Source organism: Phyllobates terribilis, unplaced genomic scaffold (genome assembly GCF_046119375.1).
Source record: "Phyllobates terribilis strain yellow unplaced genomic scaffold, ASM4611937v1 Scaffold_11__3_contigs__length_659146591, whole genome shotgun sequence".
NCBI classification, from domain to species: Eukaryota; Metazoa; Chordata; class Amphibia; order Anura; family Dendrobatidae; genus Phyllobates; species Phyllobates terribilis.
The window spans coordinates 545,410,068-545,427,064 of record NW_027362771.1 but is presented as its reverse complement, the minus strand read 5'-3'; the positions used below and the strand labels follow the sequence as shown (position 1 = coordinate 545,427,064).

The 16,997-nt window shown below is 41.7% G+C and overlaps 1 protein-coding gene across 2 annotated transcripts in view; it reads left to right on the top strand.

Annotated features, from left to right (window-relative positions):
• PLPP5 (phospholipid phosphatase 5) overlaps positions 1-16,738 on the top strand; it is a 40,077-nt gene extending 23,339 nt beyond the window's left edge. Inside the window, exons 3-8 of one of the 2 annotated variants that reach the window (XM_073653939.1) lie at positions 3,427-3,535; positions 5,139-5,229; positions 6,354-6,417; positions 6,968-7,092; positions 8,361-8,531; positions 10,371-16,738. In XM_073653939.1, coding sequence (XP_073510040.1) covers positions 3,427-3,535; positions 5,139-5,229; positions 6,354-6,417; positions 6,968-7,092; positions 8,361-8,531; positions 10,371-10,540 — 730 coding nt within the window. In that variant the 3' untranslated portion in view covers positions 10,541-16,738. Of the gene's footprint in view, positions 1-3,426; positions 3,536-3,578; positions 3,762-5,138; positions 5,230-6,353; positions 6,418-6,967; positions 7,093-8,360; positions 8,532-10,370 lie in introns of those variants that run through there. The other variant, XM_073653940.1, reaches the window with a different exon arrangement.
• Positions 16,739-16,997: the final 259 nt, after the last annotated feature.

Genomic DNA, 16,997 nt, shown 5'->3' with positions numbered 1-16,997 from the left:
CTGCTACTCAACACAAAGATATTGACACATTTGAGATGGATGGCAACAAACTGGAAGTTGTGAAGGACTTCAAACCTACTTTGATCAATGATCCAGATGCAGTAACTCATCAGGAAGTCAATAGAATAGCTTTGGGCAAATCTACAACAATGGAGTCACTGGACAAGGTTTCAAATCGAGGAAGATTTCACTGTCTAAGACACAGCTCGTACATAGTTTGGTCATTTCTGTGGTAACAACAGAGATGTTAAACTTGGACCATAAAGAAGACCTAAGAATTGACACCTTCGAAATGTGGTGCTGGAGAAGGATGTTATCAATACCATGGATGGCAAGATGAACAAACAAATCAATTTTGGAACACCTCAAGCTAGTCACTCAACAGAAGGACCCCTAAGCTGACTTGCCTACTTTGGACACCTCATAAGAAGATGGCAAGGACAGAAGGACAGTGGTCGTAAAAATAGAAGAAACAAGGCGAAGAGGAAGACCAACAACCTGATGACTTGACACTATCAAGATAAGTGGAAGAGACCACTGTGGACCGATCTAGGTGTGCACAAGAGCTGTCTTCCTACAAATCGTTCATCAAGTTGCCATGGCTTGAGATCAAGCCGGAGGTATTTTTTGCACCTGCCCATGGAAACTAAAGGGACCAGATGCACAGCCTAAATGGGGGGTAACTCTAATATGTACAAGGAACTAAAGCAAAACTGAAATTGGGCCGGCACTCCTGTTTGTAGAAGTGGCGTATGTAGGTTCACATTCACACATTGGCCATTAACGGACAAAACCTAGGATAAAAACTGTAAATGAGTACACTGCAGTAAAAAAATAAAAATGTAGTAGTACATCTGCCACAAATGGTCTGGTCTGCCTGCAGTCACCACAATGGCAGCTTATAAACTACAGCATATACATTGCGGATAACTGACAATCACTCCTCTGAACTCCAGCACCAAAACCATGGGCATGAGCGTTTTATAAGGAGCAGAGACTTTTAAGATTAAAAAAAATAAAAATAGAACCACAATGCACAAGAAAACGAATAATCTTTAATGTGTAGAGACCACACAACCACCAATAGTTTGGCGCCCAAATATTTTGTCCTATGCAGCCAATCACAATAAATATAGCACAAGGGCACCAATTTGTAGAAGGAAATGCTGTGGGTGAAATGTGCGTCAGATGGAGACTTGGCAGGCACCACATTGCCGGTCACGGGTTGCGTTCATACAAGATTATAGCTGCTTCTCTGCCAATGTGACTATTTAGGTAGTTCAGGTCATTTTCAGTGTAATTGGCAGGATTCCCACTAATCCTCACCCATCTTATCTGACTTTATATTTCTGCCTCTGTATAGTAAAACAGTACACAAAATAATGAATAGTCTTATCCTCTGAACTATTAATTATTTACTATGATTTATTTTTAAAACCTTTTCCTTTCGTGCATTGCTGCCATTGTATTCTATTTAGTGATTCATTGTGCATTGAGATTGGCCTAGTTCTTCATCCTCCACACTTTTTTTTTAATGTTTGTTTTACATGGGTATTTTTTTTTTTAATTACCCAATGAATAAAGAAATGATTCATTAATTTGTCTATTGTTCACACTCTGGGGAAAGGGATGTTTTTTTTTTTTGTATGCCTGTTTGTGTAATAATTCAGGTAATGGCTAGTGCAGGTCATTCTTACCATGCTATATTATTGGCTGCATTTATATCATGTGAATTGCACCCTGACTACCTGCACAGGGGGATAACTGGCATTAATGTCACAACAAATATATACTCCATCTGAGAGCAGCATGATGTAGGGGCAGAGGCCCTGATTCCTGTGATGTGACTTGCCGTTTTGATTAAAAAATGGTTTTCTCTGCTGCAGATCTAGCAGTTGTATGAATGCTGAGCTCAGTATAACCTCACCCATGCCACTGATCGGCTGCTTTCTGCCTATGCACAATGTACATAAAGCCAGTCAGAGGTGGGGGGGTGTGGTTGGGCTTCCTGGAAGCAGGGCAAGTATAGTCCTCTAGTAGTGGTCTCCCCCTGATTAAAACAATGATTTTATAAAAACTACACTAAGCAGCCCAGTAAGTGACACATCACTGCAATCAGGATCTCTCTTTTCTCTTTCCTGTTCTCAGATAAGTGATGAGATTCTCTTTTAACTCCTCATAGAAGTGCTATGCTGTGTCCATAACTGCTATTCACATCTATGGGAAATATGGAAACACTGTCCATATGCTGCATTAAGGCTTAGGGGCATCATTAGAGGGGGGGGGGGGGAGGGAGTCCTACTTGAACCAGAACAAGACTGTTCCTGTCCTGGCAGACTAGAGCAGCCCTTATGGGCCACCATTTATGGCCGCCACGTAATGTTTCCACTGCTGGGTGACTGTCTAGTTGGCTGCAGCTTCCCCCACTGTTTCCCCCTGGTTTTGCTTCTGGTACTGCTAAAAATCAGCAGGTTTTCATATCCTGCATTATTGGTAATATTACCCATATCTGAAATTGTGTACCAACTTCACATTATTATTCCTCCCCCGCCATCAGATTTTGGCATCTGCAAAGCTGTGGTTTGTAAGGCAGACCAAATTTTACCTCTTATTGCTTTAGGATTTGGAGAACTATATCAGAAGAATGGATATTCTGGATTAACTGACCGTCATAGATGTGTTGGTTTCTATATATCACGTTTGATCTAAGGGGTTACATTACTCCTTGTGGAGAGTGACAAGCCAGGCCTGTGCATGTCAGTGAGGAGACTTATAGGCTATGCATACTCCCCTGGGCAATTAAATATCCAAATTGCCTCTTCAGAGAGGACCAGAACTCTAGCGTCTCCAATTGGAAGTAGCAATCCTAAAAGTCATTATCGACCCTTTAACGAGCCTTGCCATATGACTTGGGATAAAAGCCAAATCAAAATCTCAATTTTCAGACTGTTTCGGGGGTATTGCCCCCTCGTCAGTACAAAGTATGAGATTCGGTTTGGCCCAGTTTTTAGCCTCTCACCTAGCCAAATCAGAGAACACTTTTGGGGTGTTGCACTGATGAGGGGCAAAGTTTGAGATCTGATTTGGCTAGGTGAGAGCCTTAAGACTGGGCTAAATCAGATCTCATACTTTGCACTGACAAGGGGCAATACCCCGAAACACCATGTCTGTAAATTGAGATTCTGGTTTGGCTTTCATCTGAAGTTATATTTCAAGGCTTGTTAGTCGCTTTTGACTTCATGGATTGCGGTTTCCAATAGGTGGCACTAGAGTCCTAGTCCTATTCCTCTCTGAAGAGGCATATTATAGATCATGTTAAAAGAACAAAACAGCTCCTCACCATTGTGTGCTGAACTAATGGAATTTCGCTGGAATATTAATTTTTTTATTTTTCTTTTTTAAATCTTTTCTTTGTTTTGTCTATAGGATAACAGAAATGATGCATCCATTCCATCGAGTTATACAGCCAGAAGAGATGTGGCTGTATAGAAATCCCTACGTAATGTCGGATCGGGTGCCCACTAACAGCATGTTTGTACGTGGTCTTTGGTTTGAGAAGATTTAGTAATCAAAATTTAGACTGCATAAAACTCAGATTCATTTGACCCTGGTCCAGACGCCATGTTCATAGTCCAGGGCTGCTAACTGGAGGCCTCCAAACCTACCTGCCAGAATCCCCGGCACTTCTATTCTCTTGTATGACGTCTTGACGCATGATGTCTTGCTGGACCTACTGATCATAAGATGCACCGAAGATGCAGGTAGGAGAAGGTTTGAAGGGCTCGGGTCCAGTGGCCACTGAACCAGGGTCTTTCGAATCTCGTTTATCATCTGTACAAAACTGGTGAAAACTTTGCCAAACATATTACCTTGGCACATCTTACTAGACCTATTTGTGTCCCTCCCCTCTCCTATTCACTGCCCTTTGGTTGGACGACTTTACACTAGAGTTGAAGAAAGATTTGCAGGACCCTAGTCCAGCGGCCTCGTTGGTAGCCTGTGGCTGACTGACCAGAGCACGCCGATCCTGGTGCTACCTGCGGCATCCCCAGCACCTCTTCTGATAAGTAGGTCTTCTCAACGTCATGTGGGCATCACTCCACAACTTAATGATGCCCCAGGTAGTGGTCCTAAGGAAGAGGGAAAGGCGCAATAGGGTCTTATCCTTTAAAGTGGATGAAACAAATAAAGGTTCTGCTAACCTGATTATGTTGTGATCACACAACATTTGAGTGGGCATGTAATCCCAGCTGCAGCAGGTCCAGGGAACAAAAAAACACCTGAAGTATGGTACTTCGAAATGCGTAGACAAAATAAAAAAATGCCCATTATCCTAGGGTGTACCTGGATTTATTACCACTCGCCAGCAGTGCCGATTCTTTTTCCACTTTTTTTCTTTTCCACACAATTCTACAGGTAGTGGTTTGGCATCCAGATTACAGATGTGGCTACTAGACCAGGGTCCTGTTAATCATTTTGCTTCACTCTGGTAATGGTGAACGCCACTTGTAAGGCTAGCGCATTTTTTACAATTTCACTTTGCCGTTCTGTGCAGCATGCCTATTAAAAATGTGGCATTTTAGTCTAACCGTGTGCCGGAGAATATAAAGTACGGCAGCGTTTTGTGTGGTTCTTTGATTATCTGTGCAACAGAAAAAGGGATATGTAATCTTAAGGCGTGAGCACACAACCCTTTATTGTTTAAGCCACCTAAAATTAAAAATCAAGCAACTTGTCTTGATTTAAAGGGAGTTTCCATGAATTTTTTTTTTTTTTGCCTATAGCAACAGTGGAGATGCATTGGGATGTGTGTAACACTAAGATATTATTTAAATTTTTTTTATATATATTTTTATTTATGCCAATAGGGAGGAAAAATGTATTCATGGAAAATCCACTTGTTTTATGTTCACTGCTGTTGTGCTATGCTTCTCCATGGTAACAGACTACAAACATGGCATGTGTAGTCTGATCCTTCAGTCATACTCCCTTCCATCTGTACCCTCATTCTTGCACCCCTTACAAAATGTTAACTCTTTTTGTGCAAAGCTTATATTTTTCTGTATATTGGGTGCAGCAAAGTCTATAATATAATAGAATGAATATATTATATATTTTTTGTCTCCCTTCTACTCTAGCTGATTTCTTTCTTGGCCCCTATCTGTGTCGTGGTCCTAGCACGTCTTTGCCGGAGAGCAGACCTTACAGATTCAAGGGAAGCCATATTTGGTAAGCTAAGCATTTGGATTCTAAACAATAGCCTTTACTCCCAAGGCTGTTTGCACGTTAATGACCAGGCCAATTTTTACACTTCTGACCACTGTCACTTTGAAGTAATTACTCTGGAACGCTTCAACGGTTCCCACTAATTCTGAGATTGTTTTTTTTCCAGTCATATTGTACTTCATGATAGTCTTAAAACTTCTTCACTATGACTTGTGTTTATTTGTCAAAAAACTGGAAATTTGGCAAAATTTTATAAAATTTTAAAACTTTGAATTCTTATGCACTTAAAGAAGAGAATTGTCAAACAAAACAAAATGGTTAATAAAGTATATTTCCCACATGAATGTTTTACATCAGCACAATTTTTGAAACCACTTTTTTTTTTTTTTTTTTTTTTTTTGTTATAAGGGTTAAGTTTGAGGGCTATAACAAAGTACCCAAAAGTGACACCATTCTAAAAACTGCACCCCTCAAGGTGCTCAAAATGACATTTAAGAAGTTTATTAACCCTTCAGGTGCTTCACAGGAATTTTTGGAATGTGGAAGAAAACCAATGAACTTAACTTTTTTCACAAAAATTTTACTTTAGACCCAAACTTTTATTTTTGCTAGGGTAACAGGAAAAAATGGACCTCAAAATATGTTGTGCAATTTCTCCTGAGCATGCAGACACCCCATATGTGGGGGGAAAACTACTGTTTGGGCACACAGCAGGGCTTGGAATGGAAGGTGCGCCATTTGACTTTTTGAATGCCAAATTTGCTGGAGTTTAGTGGAGAGCCCCTGATGTGCCTAAACAGTGGAAACCCCCCACAAGTGACACCAGTTTGGAAACTAGACCCCTCAGGGAACTTATTTAGATGTGTGGTGAGTACCTTGAACCCCCAGGTGCTTCACAGAAGTTTTTATTTTTTCACTTGCCCTCAACTCTTCATGGAGAATTAAACATTACAGGTGTCTATCTATTAAATGGTTTGTCTTGGTAATGCACAGATGAGGCCTTTTATCGCTTCTCTGATCACTAGTAGGGGAGCCTGACTTCCTTATGCTATAGATTTGTATTTTTTTCTTACATTGTGCTCAGTTCTGACATGTTTTTGTATGTAACGGTCTCGTGTTCCCCGCAGCTGCCAGCCTGTCCCTTGGTCTGAACGGCATCTTCACCAATACAATAAAGCTGATAGTTGGAAGGTGAGCGCTGTCCGGCCGAGGTACCAGTTCTTCATGTGAATCTGCATATTGGCCAATAACACTTGGTATTATAACATTTAAAGGGGTTGTCCTCCATTAACTTCAGTAGGGCCTAGTTGCAATACCAGACACAACCCATGGTCAGAGGGAGGGGGTTCATTTCTGCAAGGAGTATTTGGCACCTAATGAGTTAACTTTTAAATCCAAGTGGGTCTTCTCCCTGTATGAGTTGCTATCTATTAACTTTTGTCAAGTCCAAGTGGGTGTTAACTCATTAGCTGCCAAATGCTTGGATTGCTAATATCAGCAACAGAGGCGTAAATTAAAAAAAATATATATATATTCCACTCTGCAGCCCCAATTACATTGTGTCAAATTCAACATGGGGAAAATTTTGTTAACGTCCTCTCTAAGGAGGAAGTCTGAGATTAAGGGTGAAAAAAGTTACGTTACCCCCAAACAGCCTATGGGGAGTGTCGTCATCTCTGAAAACTAAACAAATATCCATATATCTGGTTTGACTAGAGAAACTTTCATTTTTGTTTTTTAGGCCCCGTCCAGACTTCTGGTTTCGCTGTTTTCCAGATGGTCGAGAGTCACCAGGGCTCGATTGTACAGGAGACCCAGAAACTGTGATTGAAGGAAGAAAAAGTTTTCCCAGTGGCCATTCCTCATGTGAGCAGAATGCCGCCTCCTACCCTATATAAAATGGCTTCAAGTATTTTTATTGGCGCCATTCCCCCCCTCCATGGCTGTCTGGTTTTAATAGAGCAAGCTGTTTTCAATAAATTGTCCTGCAAACCCCCTGGCAGCCGCTCGTCTCCCTCCTCCTTATATCTGAGGTGTCCATATAACACTACAGGTATATGTGGGGGTCTCATATGTTGGCGTACAGTGGCAGTCTCAAGACTGTGTGGAACTTCAGCTCAGGAGGAGTTGAATTGTGTTGCAACTTAAGCGGGCGAATCTCACATGCATAAGGACTGTGCTTTCATTAATATTTTGTTTTAGCATTATGCCAGCAAGGTCATGTTTATTTAATTTGTGGAACCTGCAGTGTTTTATACCGTTTTAAATAGACCTGCAGACGAAAACGTTCCTGTGTCTGCTTCTGGAAGCAGCCAAGTGAGTCGTCTTACCTCAGCTGTCAGGGGAATCAATTATAAAAACATGTGCTTCAACTGTAGCATGGTCTAACAAGCTGGATCGCTTTATTATATCTAGGACTCTGACTTCTATACTAGAGCCCTTAAAAAAAGCCAGTATCCTGGCAAAACGCGCGTCAGGGACACATGTCCCGGTTGGAAATTAGATAGCCATATGTAGATCTGGTCGTATATAGATCAGCTGCAGCTTGCATGTCGGATCATTTCGCGGCGTGCTGAGAGCTGGATATAACTTGTATCTGTTACAGTAGAGATAAATTACCTCACAGCCGTATACAGATCTGATACAGCTTGCCCAAGATAAACAATTAATATGTTGTCCTAATAACCCCTGCCTGATGACCCATAATAGCACCACTGGACAATTGAATCCTCTTGAGAGGAATCCAATGGTGATCACTATACAGTTATATCAGATCTAAGTAAATAGTCACACTGTGACAATTCTTGATGTGATTAATCTTGTGACTCTCCCACCAAAAACACAAGCCCTCTTACATCCATGTCGATGGGAACATGAAAAAAAAAAGTTATGGCTCTTGGAAGCAGGGCAGAAAAAAAAACTTTATTTAATAATTCAAGTAAATTACAATATTTCCAGTGGAGTTTTCTGATAAAATAAACTTGCACGTAAGCAGACGGCAATGATTGACATCCTGAATATTGGTGTGTTGCTCAGGTTGGGAGCCATGCTCTGTTTTGTACAGATGACCCGTGCTGTAGACCGGTCTCACAGTTGACCCTTTTCTTAATAGCTTTCATCCCTTCTTTTTCCAGTTGCCTTTGCGGGGCTGGGCTTTACTGCCCTGTATATAGCTGGGAAGCTTGGCAGCTTTTCCCCTGGTGGTCGTGGACATTCCTGGAGATTGTGCAGCTTCCTATTTCCTCTCCTATGTGCTGCCTCTATTGCTCTATCCCGGACCTGTGACTACAAGCACCACTGGCAGGGTAAGGACATCTGTGTGGCTAGAAATGCTCATGTTAAATGGCTGTGCCTTTTGAATAATGGGTGCACTAGAAGGACAGAAGTATTGGTACACCTTAGCGAATTCAGGCTTTCCACTCACTTGGCTGAGTCTGGGTTTGGCAAATGACAAAGGAACATTACTCGCCTGAATGCGATGTGCCACCTGTACCGTTTGGAGGAGGGATAAAGATATGGGGTTGTTCAGGGATCAGCCAAAGCTCTTTAGGTCCAGTGAAAAGAAATGTTATTGCTTCAGCATAGTATATTATGAACAATTTTAGCTTCCAACACTGCCCTTTTCTGTTCCCCATGACTGTGCCCCGTGCACAAGGTCCATAAAGACATGATTGGAGAAGTTTGGTGGGAAGAACATGCCCGGACCTCGGCTCCACCCAACATCTTTGAGATGAACTAGAACTCCCCCAATATCTTATATATCACCTCACAAATGTTCTTCTGGATGAAGAGGCAAAAATTCCCACAGACACCTCCAAAATGTTACAGAAAACCTTCCCTTAAGAGATGAAGCTGTTATATCTGCAAAGTGACCAACTCCATATTTATGTCTATGGATGTAGAGCGGGATGTTATAAAAACTCCTGTAGGTGTCATAATACTTTTTGCCATTAGTTTCAAACTAGTCTTTTGTATCGTGTCACCTGCAACCAATGTACCAGGTCTAGGTCTCCAATGGTTCCTTCTGCTCTTTAGACACCTGCAGTAAATGACCTTGCAGTTGAGAATGTGGAGCTTCTGGGCAGAAGAGTCATGATGGCAGTGCCCTTTAAGCTGCCCATTCAGCTTTTGATGTGCCTGAGGGTGGGATATGTCATCTCAAGCCTATTCAGATTTCGGCGTGTGCTCAGTGAAGTTGGATGACCCTGCTAGTGGCTTCTGGTGCACCTATGAAACCTAGGCAAGTAGACCCAGCTTCACAGAGCATGGGCTGAACCTAGAAGACAAGGGTTTTGAGATGATGACTTATCCTTTCTAAAGACATTAGTTAAACCAGTGAGTTGACAGCATGGCTACCATGACTTTTCTGACAACACTCTGTAGTTCTTACTATTACATGTAAGACCATCCTTAGAAATTGGAAAAATTTAGGTAAGCTTGTGTTGGCTGTGCTAGGGACACCACCTCTGAGAGCTACTCTTCATGTGTGGTATCACATAAGGCATTAGTTGCATGTTCAACATTCATGTTATGGGTAAGGACTGCAATGTCTGGACCGGCTGTGGGTCTCCAGACCAGAAGACTCATGAGACTTTTGCATTTGGGGCAAGAGACACATGGCCGCTGAGGACATTGCAGTCCATACTCAAACTATTTAATGTTGATGTGTGTAGCCCTGTCTGTTTCCCCAGTAATAATGGTTTATCCTTTGGGGTCCCTTGGAGGTAAGTGGGATGGTATAAACTAGACAAAGTAAATTCTTTAGATGTTCTGTTCAGTCCTTTTTGCTTCTATGATCTATTGTAACTACTTAAAAGCATGGCACTCGCCAATCTTTTGTGGTGTTTAATCAAAAAGCGGTGCAACAGTAAAAAAAGGCTAGGTGGGGGGGTGCAGGAAGGCGATGGCCGTTTTGTGTGTGGTAACTCTTCGTCTGGCCGTCCTGCACTCCTTTGGCGTGTTTTCTGTTACACCGCTGTTTGATAAAATGCCACAGAAGATTGGCAAGTGCCATGCTTATTTTTCTTTAGATGTAAGTTTTTGTCTGTTATCTGTTAACAATTTCCCCTGGAGCTATGGTAGTGCTAAGGTAGTGCTGTGGTCTGCTTCACTAATGGGTCATTGTTCTCCTTTTCTTCTTCCAGATGTGGTGGTTGGTGCCATCATTGGATTCTCCTTCGCTTACCTCTGCTACAGACAGTATTACCCTCCATTATCAGACAGAGATTGTCATCAGCCGTACAGGAATAAGGGACGGGTCTCAGCGGCTCAGGAGCGGAAACTGAGCACCCCGGGGTACACTCTGGACGTATAGGGGCACAATGAGACTATAGTGGAGACTTTTACATTCCTTATTTATTGACTTTCATCTGCTTCTGGTGTACAAAGGAGTGACACTGGCTGTCTTGGGAGCAGATCTGATTTTTATTTTTTTATTAGTGGATTTGCACTTAATCTAGTCCTTTGGTGCACCAGAAGGAATCGTCCTGGATCAGGCTATAGTTACAATAGCAAGACTTGATCCATGTGATGGCGTCTATGTCCAATTCGGTGCTGTCTATATTTTTTAAATGGTTTTGTAACCATGTGTAGGGGGTAACACAGGACTGAATTGTGCCATGTGTGTTTCAGATCACAGTTCTGGATTTAAGGGGATCATCCACTCTTAGACAACCTTGTTTGGTTTGCCTTAAGGCATCATGAAGGGACCTTGATAGATATAGATCTATCTTTTTTATTTTTTTTATTTTATGAAATAGAATTTGTACTGAAACCTGTATTCCCAGGAGAAAAGGCAATGGATTCTGGAAGCAGATACTGAGCACAACTTCTGTATGTTAAACCATGTATGTCCACTTGGAAAAAAGCATTGCTTTCTTCCCTCTAATTATACAAGGCGTAATGCCCTGCCTACCTATTAAGTGAAGGACCCTATAAAGGTGAAAGACTTGTGTTTTTGACTCAACCGTCCCTCAAGAGCTGCAACCTTTGTCTTGAAGCAGGCTATAGGTTTCATGTGGCACTAAAGGGTGTTTAACCTGTTGTATAAATCATTATTTAAAAAAAAAAAGACATGGGGTCCCTATTTTTTTTTTTTTTTTAATAACCAGCTAAGGGAAAACAGACAGCTGTGAGCTGGTCTAATTAGTCTGGGAAAGGGCCAAGATCCATGGCCCTTCACATCCTATTAATATCAGCCCACAGCTGTCTGCTTACATAGTTACATAGTTAGTAAGGCCGAATAAAGACTTGCGTCCATCAAGTTCGACCTGTAAGTTATGTAGTTGCTAAAGTTGATCCAGAGGAGGGCAAAAACCCCAAATGATTTGGCCAATCTTCACCTGAGGAAAAATTCCCCCCCGACTCTGAAACCAGCAGTCAGAATAAATCCCTGTATCAACTTACTATTTTATTCCATTTTTAAGTATATGCAGAAATCTGCCTGGTATCTAGAAATGCATCCAGTCCCCGCTTGAACTGGTTTAGTGAATCTGACATTACTGTCTCCTCACTCAGTGAATTCCATATTCTCACTGCTCTTACCGTAAAGAACCCCTTCCTATGCTGGTGCTGAAACCTTTTCTCTTCCAATCTTAGTGAATGCCCTCTTGTTACCGTAATATCCCTCCTTTTGAACAAATCCCTGGCAAGATCTCTATACTGTCCCCTAACATATTTGTACACATTTATTATGTCCCCCCTCAACCTTCTCTTTTCCAGGCTGAATAGTCCTAGTTTTGCCAACCTCTCTGGGTATTGCAGTCCCTCCATTCCCCTTATTAATTTTGTTGCCCTCCTTTGTACCTTTTCAAGCTCATTTATATCCTTTCTATATATTGGGGTCCATAACTGAGCACAGTATTCCAAGTGTGGTCTGACCAGTGCTTTGTACAGTGGAAGAACAATGTTCTCATCCTTTGCAGCTATACCTCTTCTGATACATCCCATTACCCTGTTTGCCCTTACAGCAGCGGCCTGGCTTTGGGCACTCCAATTTAGTTTACTATCAATTAAGATGCCCAAGTCCTTCTCCATCTCTGAATTCCCCAATGATTTCCCATTCAGTGAGTACTGGTGACTTCCATTTTTCCTTCCCATATGTATGACCTTACATTTCTCCTCGTTAAACCTCATTTGCCATTTAATGCTCCACCTACCCAGCTTATCCAAATCCCTCTGTAGGTCTGCACTATCCTCTTTTGTATTAATTGTTTTACATAACTTTGTGTCATCTGCAAATATTGATATTTTACTATTTAACCCGTTGACTGTCGTTAATAAAGATATTAAATAACATTGGGCCTAGTACAGACCCCTGTGGTACCCCACTAGTGACGCTTACCCATTCTGAGTATATTCCATTTATAACCACCCTCTGTCTTCTATCCTTTAGCCAGTTAGCTACCCACTTGCAGACATTTTCCCCCAGCCCCATCATTCTCATTTTGTATACCAACCTATTATGTGGCACGCTATCGAATGCTTTTGACAAGTCGAGATACACGACATCCACTGGTTCCCCCTGATCTACTCGAGAGCTAACCTCCTCGTAGAAGTCAATCAGGTTTGTTTGGCAGGAGCGATTCCTCATGAATCCATGTTGGTTCGGGGTTAATAGATTATTAGCATCAAGATGCTCCATAATTGCCTCATTAATAAAGCCTTCAAAAATTTTGCCCACAACGGACGTCAGACTCACCGGCCGATAGTTTCCGGCGTCACTTTTCGTTCCCTTTTTGAATATTGGCACTACATTCGCCTGTCGCCAATCAAGTGGCACAGACCCAGTCTCAACAGAGTCCTTAAATATAAGATATAACAGTCTGTCTATCACATTACTTAGTTCCCTTAGTACCCGTGGGTGTATGCCATCAGGTCCTGGTGATTTGTTAATGTTACTGAGGCGTTTCTGTACCCCAGCTTGGGTTAGATTTGTCATACTTAGTGGAGGATTAAGCTTGTCACTTCTCATTTCTCCTGTTAGTTCTTTTTCCTTTGTGAAAGTTGACGAAAAAAATGTATTTAATAGATTAGCTTTATCCTCATCTTTCTCTGATTTTGCCTTCATCACTTTTTATCGGTCCAATATTATCCGATTTAATCCTTTTACGTATATAAATAGTAAAGAATAGTTTAGGATTTGATCTACTTTCCCTAGCAATACGTCTGTTTCCTCCTTTGCTATTTTTATTTGTTTTTTGCAGGTTCTCGTTATTTCCTTGTAACACATTAGTGCCTCCTTACTGTTTTCCTGTTTTAATCTCTTGAATGCCTCTTTTTTGCTATTTAACGCCCCTTTTACGTTCTTATTCAACCATATTGGTTTCCTCTTGTCTCTGGCTCTTTTATTCCCATACGGTATATATCTCTCGCACGGAGTATTCAGAATTCTTTTGAAGGTTTCCCATTTACTATTCGTATTCCTTTGATTAAGAACTTTGTCCCAGTCAATAAGTTGAAGGTTTTCTTTCAGCTGATCAAACTTCGCCATCCTAAAGTTTAATGTTTTAGTTGTTCCCTTATTGATAACCCTACTGAAGGGCATTTTGAAGTCGATAATATTATGGTCGCTATTACCTAGGTGCCCCCCTATCTGTACCTCAGTTATTCTATCAGGCCTATTAGTCAATATTAAGTCCAACACGGCCTTCCCTCTCGTTGGTTCCTGCACTAGTTGGGAGAGATAATTATCCTTAATATTTGTCAAGAACCTTTTTCCTTTCTGAGATCTACAGGTTTCAGTTTCCCAGTCAATATCCGGGTAGTTGAAATCTCCCATTACAATCACTTCATTATGTTTTGCTACTTTGTCTATTTGTCCTAATAGCAGATTCTCATTCTCCTTTGTTATATTGGGTGGCTTATAGCAGACCCCCAGTAATATTTTATTATTTTTAGTTCCCTATATCTCTACCCACATGGACTCGACCCCCTCTTCTCCCTCTCCTATATCTTCCCTTAGTCTGGGCTTTAGACATAACTTTACATATAAGCAGACTCCTCCGCCTTTCCCCTGTTTCTGGTCCCTTCTAAATAAAGTATAATCTAATAAATTTACTGCCCAGTCGTAGCTTTCGTCTAGCCAAGTCTCTGTTATACCTACGATGTCATACCTCTCCTCCGATATAAGCGCCCGTAGCTCATCCGCCTTATTGGTCAGGCTTCTTGCGTTGGTCAGCATGCAAGATAAAATTTTGGGGTTATTTAGCATCCTACTCTTCTCTAATGATCTAACTGTGCTATCCCCACCCCCCTCTCCACCCTCATTATATTCACTTATCCCCTTGCTTGCCTCACGTCCCACCTATTTCCTTGCCCCCCCATCACGCCCACGTATCCCAATGTCGTGTGGATGAGATTATATACACTTTATATAGGTAAAGAATGCTGTGTGCAATAACCTGTACAGTGTGTATTAGAAGATCACTGCTAGTATGGGGGTTATTTTTCTTTATAGGGTTTTGGGTTTGTTTATAGTCACTCCCTGTGTAGTGAGTGAATCAGGTCATGCCTCCTATTCTATGTTATGGAGGGGGAGGAGTGGGAATAGTGTGAGAAGACAGTCAAACTGTCAGATCTTGCTGAAGTTAGTGAGGGATTCACAGTCACACTGCTCAGTGCCTACTGTAATTACCTCCATGCTGCTTTTGAGCATATCTGAAACAAAGGGATTCCTATTTTAACTGTATATATGAGAAGACATGGTAGCTAGACCAGAAAATTGTAGTCAAACCCTGCAACAGAGAGAACTGGTAAATTATATATACATAAAAGTTATATAATGGCTGGAGAGGGTGTCATTCTACATGTATGCTGTGAAGATACGGGGTCTTCTGTGGGCTTAATACTACTCAGACAACACAGGGTGGGGGTAAAACAGTGTGGCAATACTTGTCCTGTTTTGTGATTTCAATAAACACATAGAACAGTCCCAGCATATACCCAAGATGGTACAACATTACATAGTCTCACCCTTCCGCTCCACCCGCCTGGGATAGAACAGCTGCAACTTTGGGACTTCCAGGGCCAACTACCTCAACCAGTGGCCCCCTGCTTCTGGCGGTCCTCCACCGAGAGGTGGTAGCGGCAAGCTTGGGAAGCTGGCAGTCCATCGAAGTACAAGGCCAGGAGACCAGAGGGTCCCTCCCTGGCCTCTCCCGAGAGTTTCCATGGGGCCAGATGACGGGCTGCTCCCAATCTGCCTTCTCTGAATGTCTCCATGGGTTCCAGGTGACCGGAGGGTCCCACCTGGCAACCCCAAACAACGTATCCATGGGGTCAGGTGACTTCATCGTCCCATCCTGGTCTCCCCAAATGTATCCATGGGTTCTCTGATGGTCAGTGGAGCAGATCTGTAGCTTTCCAGTCAGGGTTATATACCCTGAGGCTAGAATCATGTAGAATCCAAATCTATGTCTCTTTGGGTAAAGCCATACTACCAAGCTAATGGTGTGAAGAAAGTCTGATCATTGACTCTCCCTGTAAAGTCTCTTTCCAATTTCTGTCCCAAGTCTCTCTGCTACAGAAGCACATGTCCTGTTTAAGTATACATCCACAGGGTGGGGGCAGCCTCATGTCTCATTGTTTAAGCATTTAATAAATTTCCTTAGTTTGTCCTCCTGTCTTGTGAATCAATAAGCTGCAGGGTCCACAAAGGTTAATCAAAATAATTAGCAAACATTCAGTGTTCCACAGGCCAATAGAAGTCAACACAAAGTTAAGTGTATTTCTCTTGGATTAACAAATCTAAATGTCTGGCTGATACAGTTTATAATCTTTATTGTCACATATGCTATAAGGCATATTTCCATGGTTACAATGTGGAATATCTACCAAACATTCAGATTTTTGCTGACCATTTGTAGTGAAATATGTAACGTGAACATACTCTAAGCTTAGGAATTGCATTTGCCAGGAGAAAACAAAATAATTATTCTTCATGGGGGGGGGGGGATTCTATATTACGGAAAAGTTATGTATTTTTTAGGGACTATCCTGACGATGGTTAGTCCCAGGAGCAATGCTGCATATATATGTGAGGGGCTGGGCCAGGGAAGAGAACCTGTCTATGAATGTATTATGCTGATGTCCATTTACATTTCAGGATTATAGTGATTCTTTTTACAAACATAACTTTATACTTCCTGTATCCATCCATTGGGCTGCATATCCATTTGTAAAAAAAAAAGTAAAAGAATATAATGTGGTTGTGATTCCCCCCCCCCCCCCCAACCCATGCAGTTGATCATGAGTCGTCATCATCGGCTCTTCATCTAATAGATGGTGTTGTAGGGTCCTCCATCTCTTACTAATCCTAGCAGGTGTTGGGCTAAGTTCACATCTTCAGTTTTGGCTTACAAATACTGAATGTGTCATTACTCAGCTGAATAAGGGTGGCCCTACTTTTTTTTTTTTTATATTTAATGAGTTTGATTCACTTTTTCCTTTCTGTGAAGTCAAAAACACTTCTTAAGATAACAGTAGATGCAGTTTCTTACAAATAAACCAAGCTTCTATACCGGTTTCATACAGCCCCTTCTGGGGGGACCATACCGATTACATGTCCGGTGTCTTCATAGGCCCTTTATTGCCAGGCACACAGTAGATGGTAGTATTGGCATGGTGTGCCCTCATCATGGCTTCTCTTGGTTTTTAAGACTTCACCTATTGAATGAAATTTTATGATTTGTCGAGGTGGTTAGAATTCCACCCTGAAAAATAACTCCTATAGATGTGACTTGTCTAGTCCTTTTTCTCAACTTGGCGTCTTT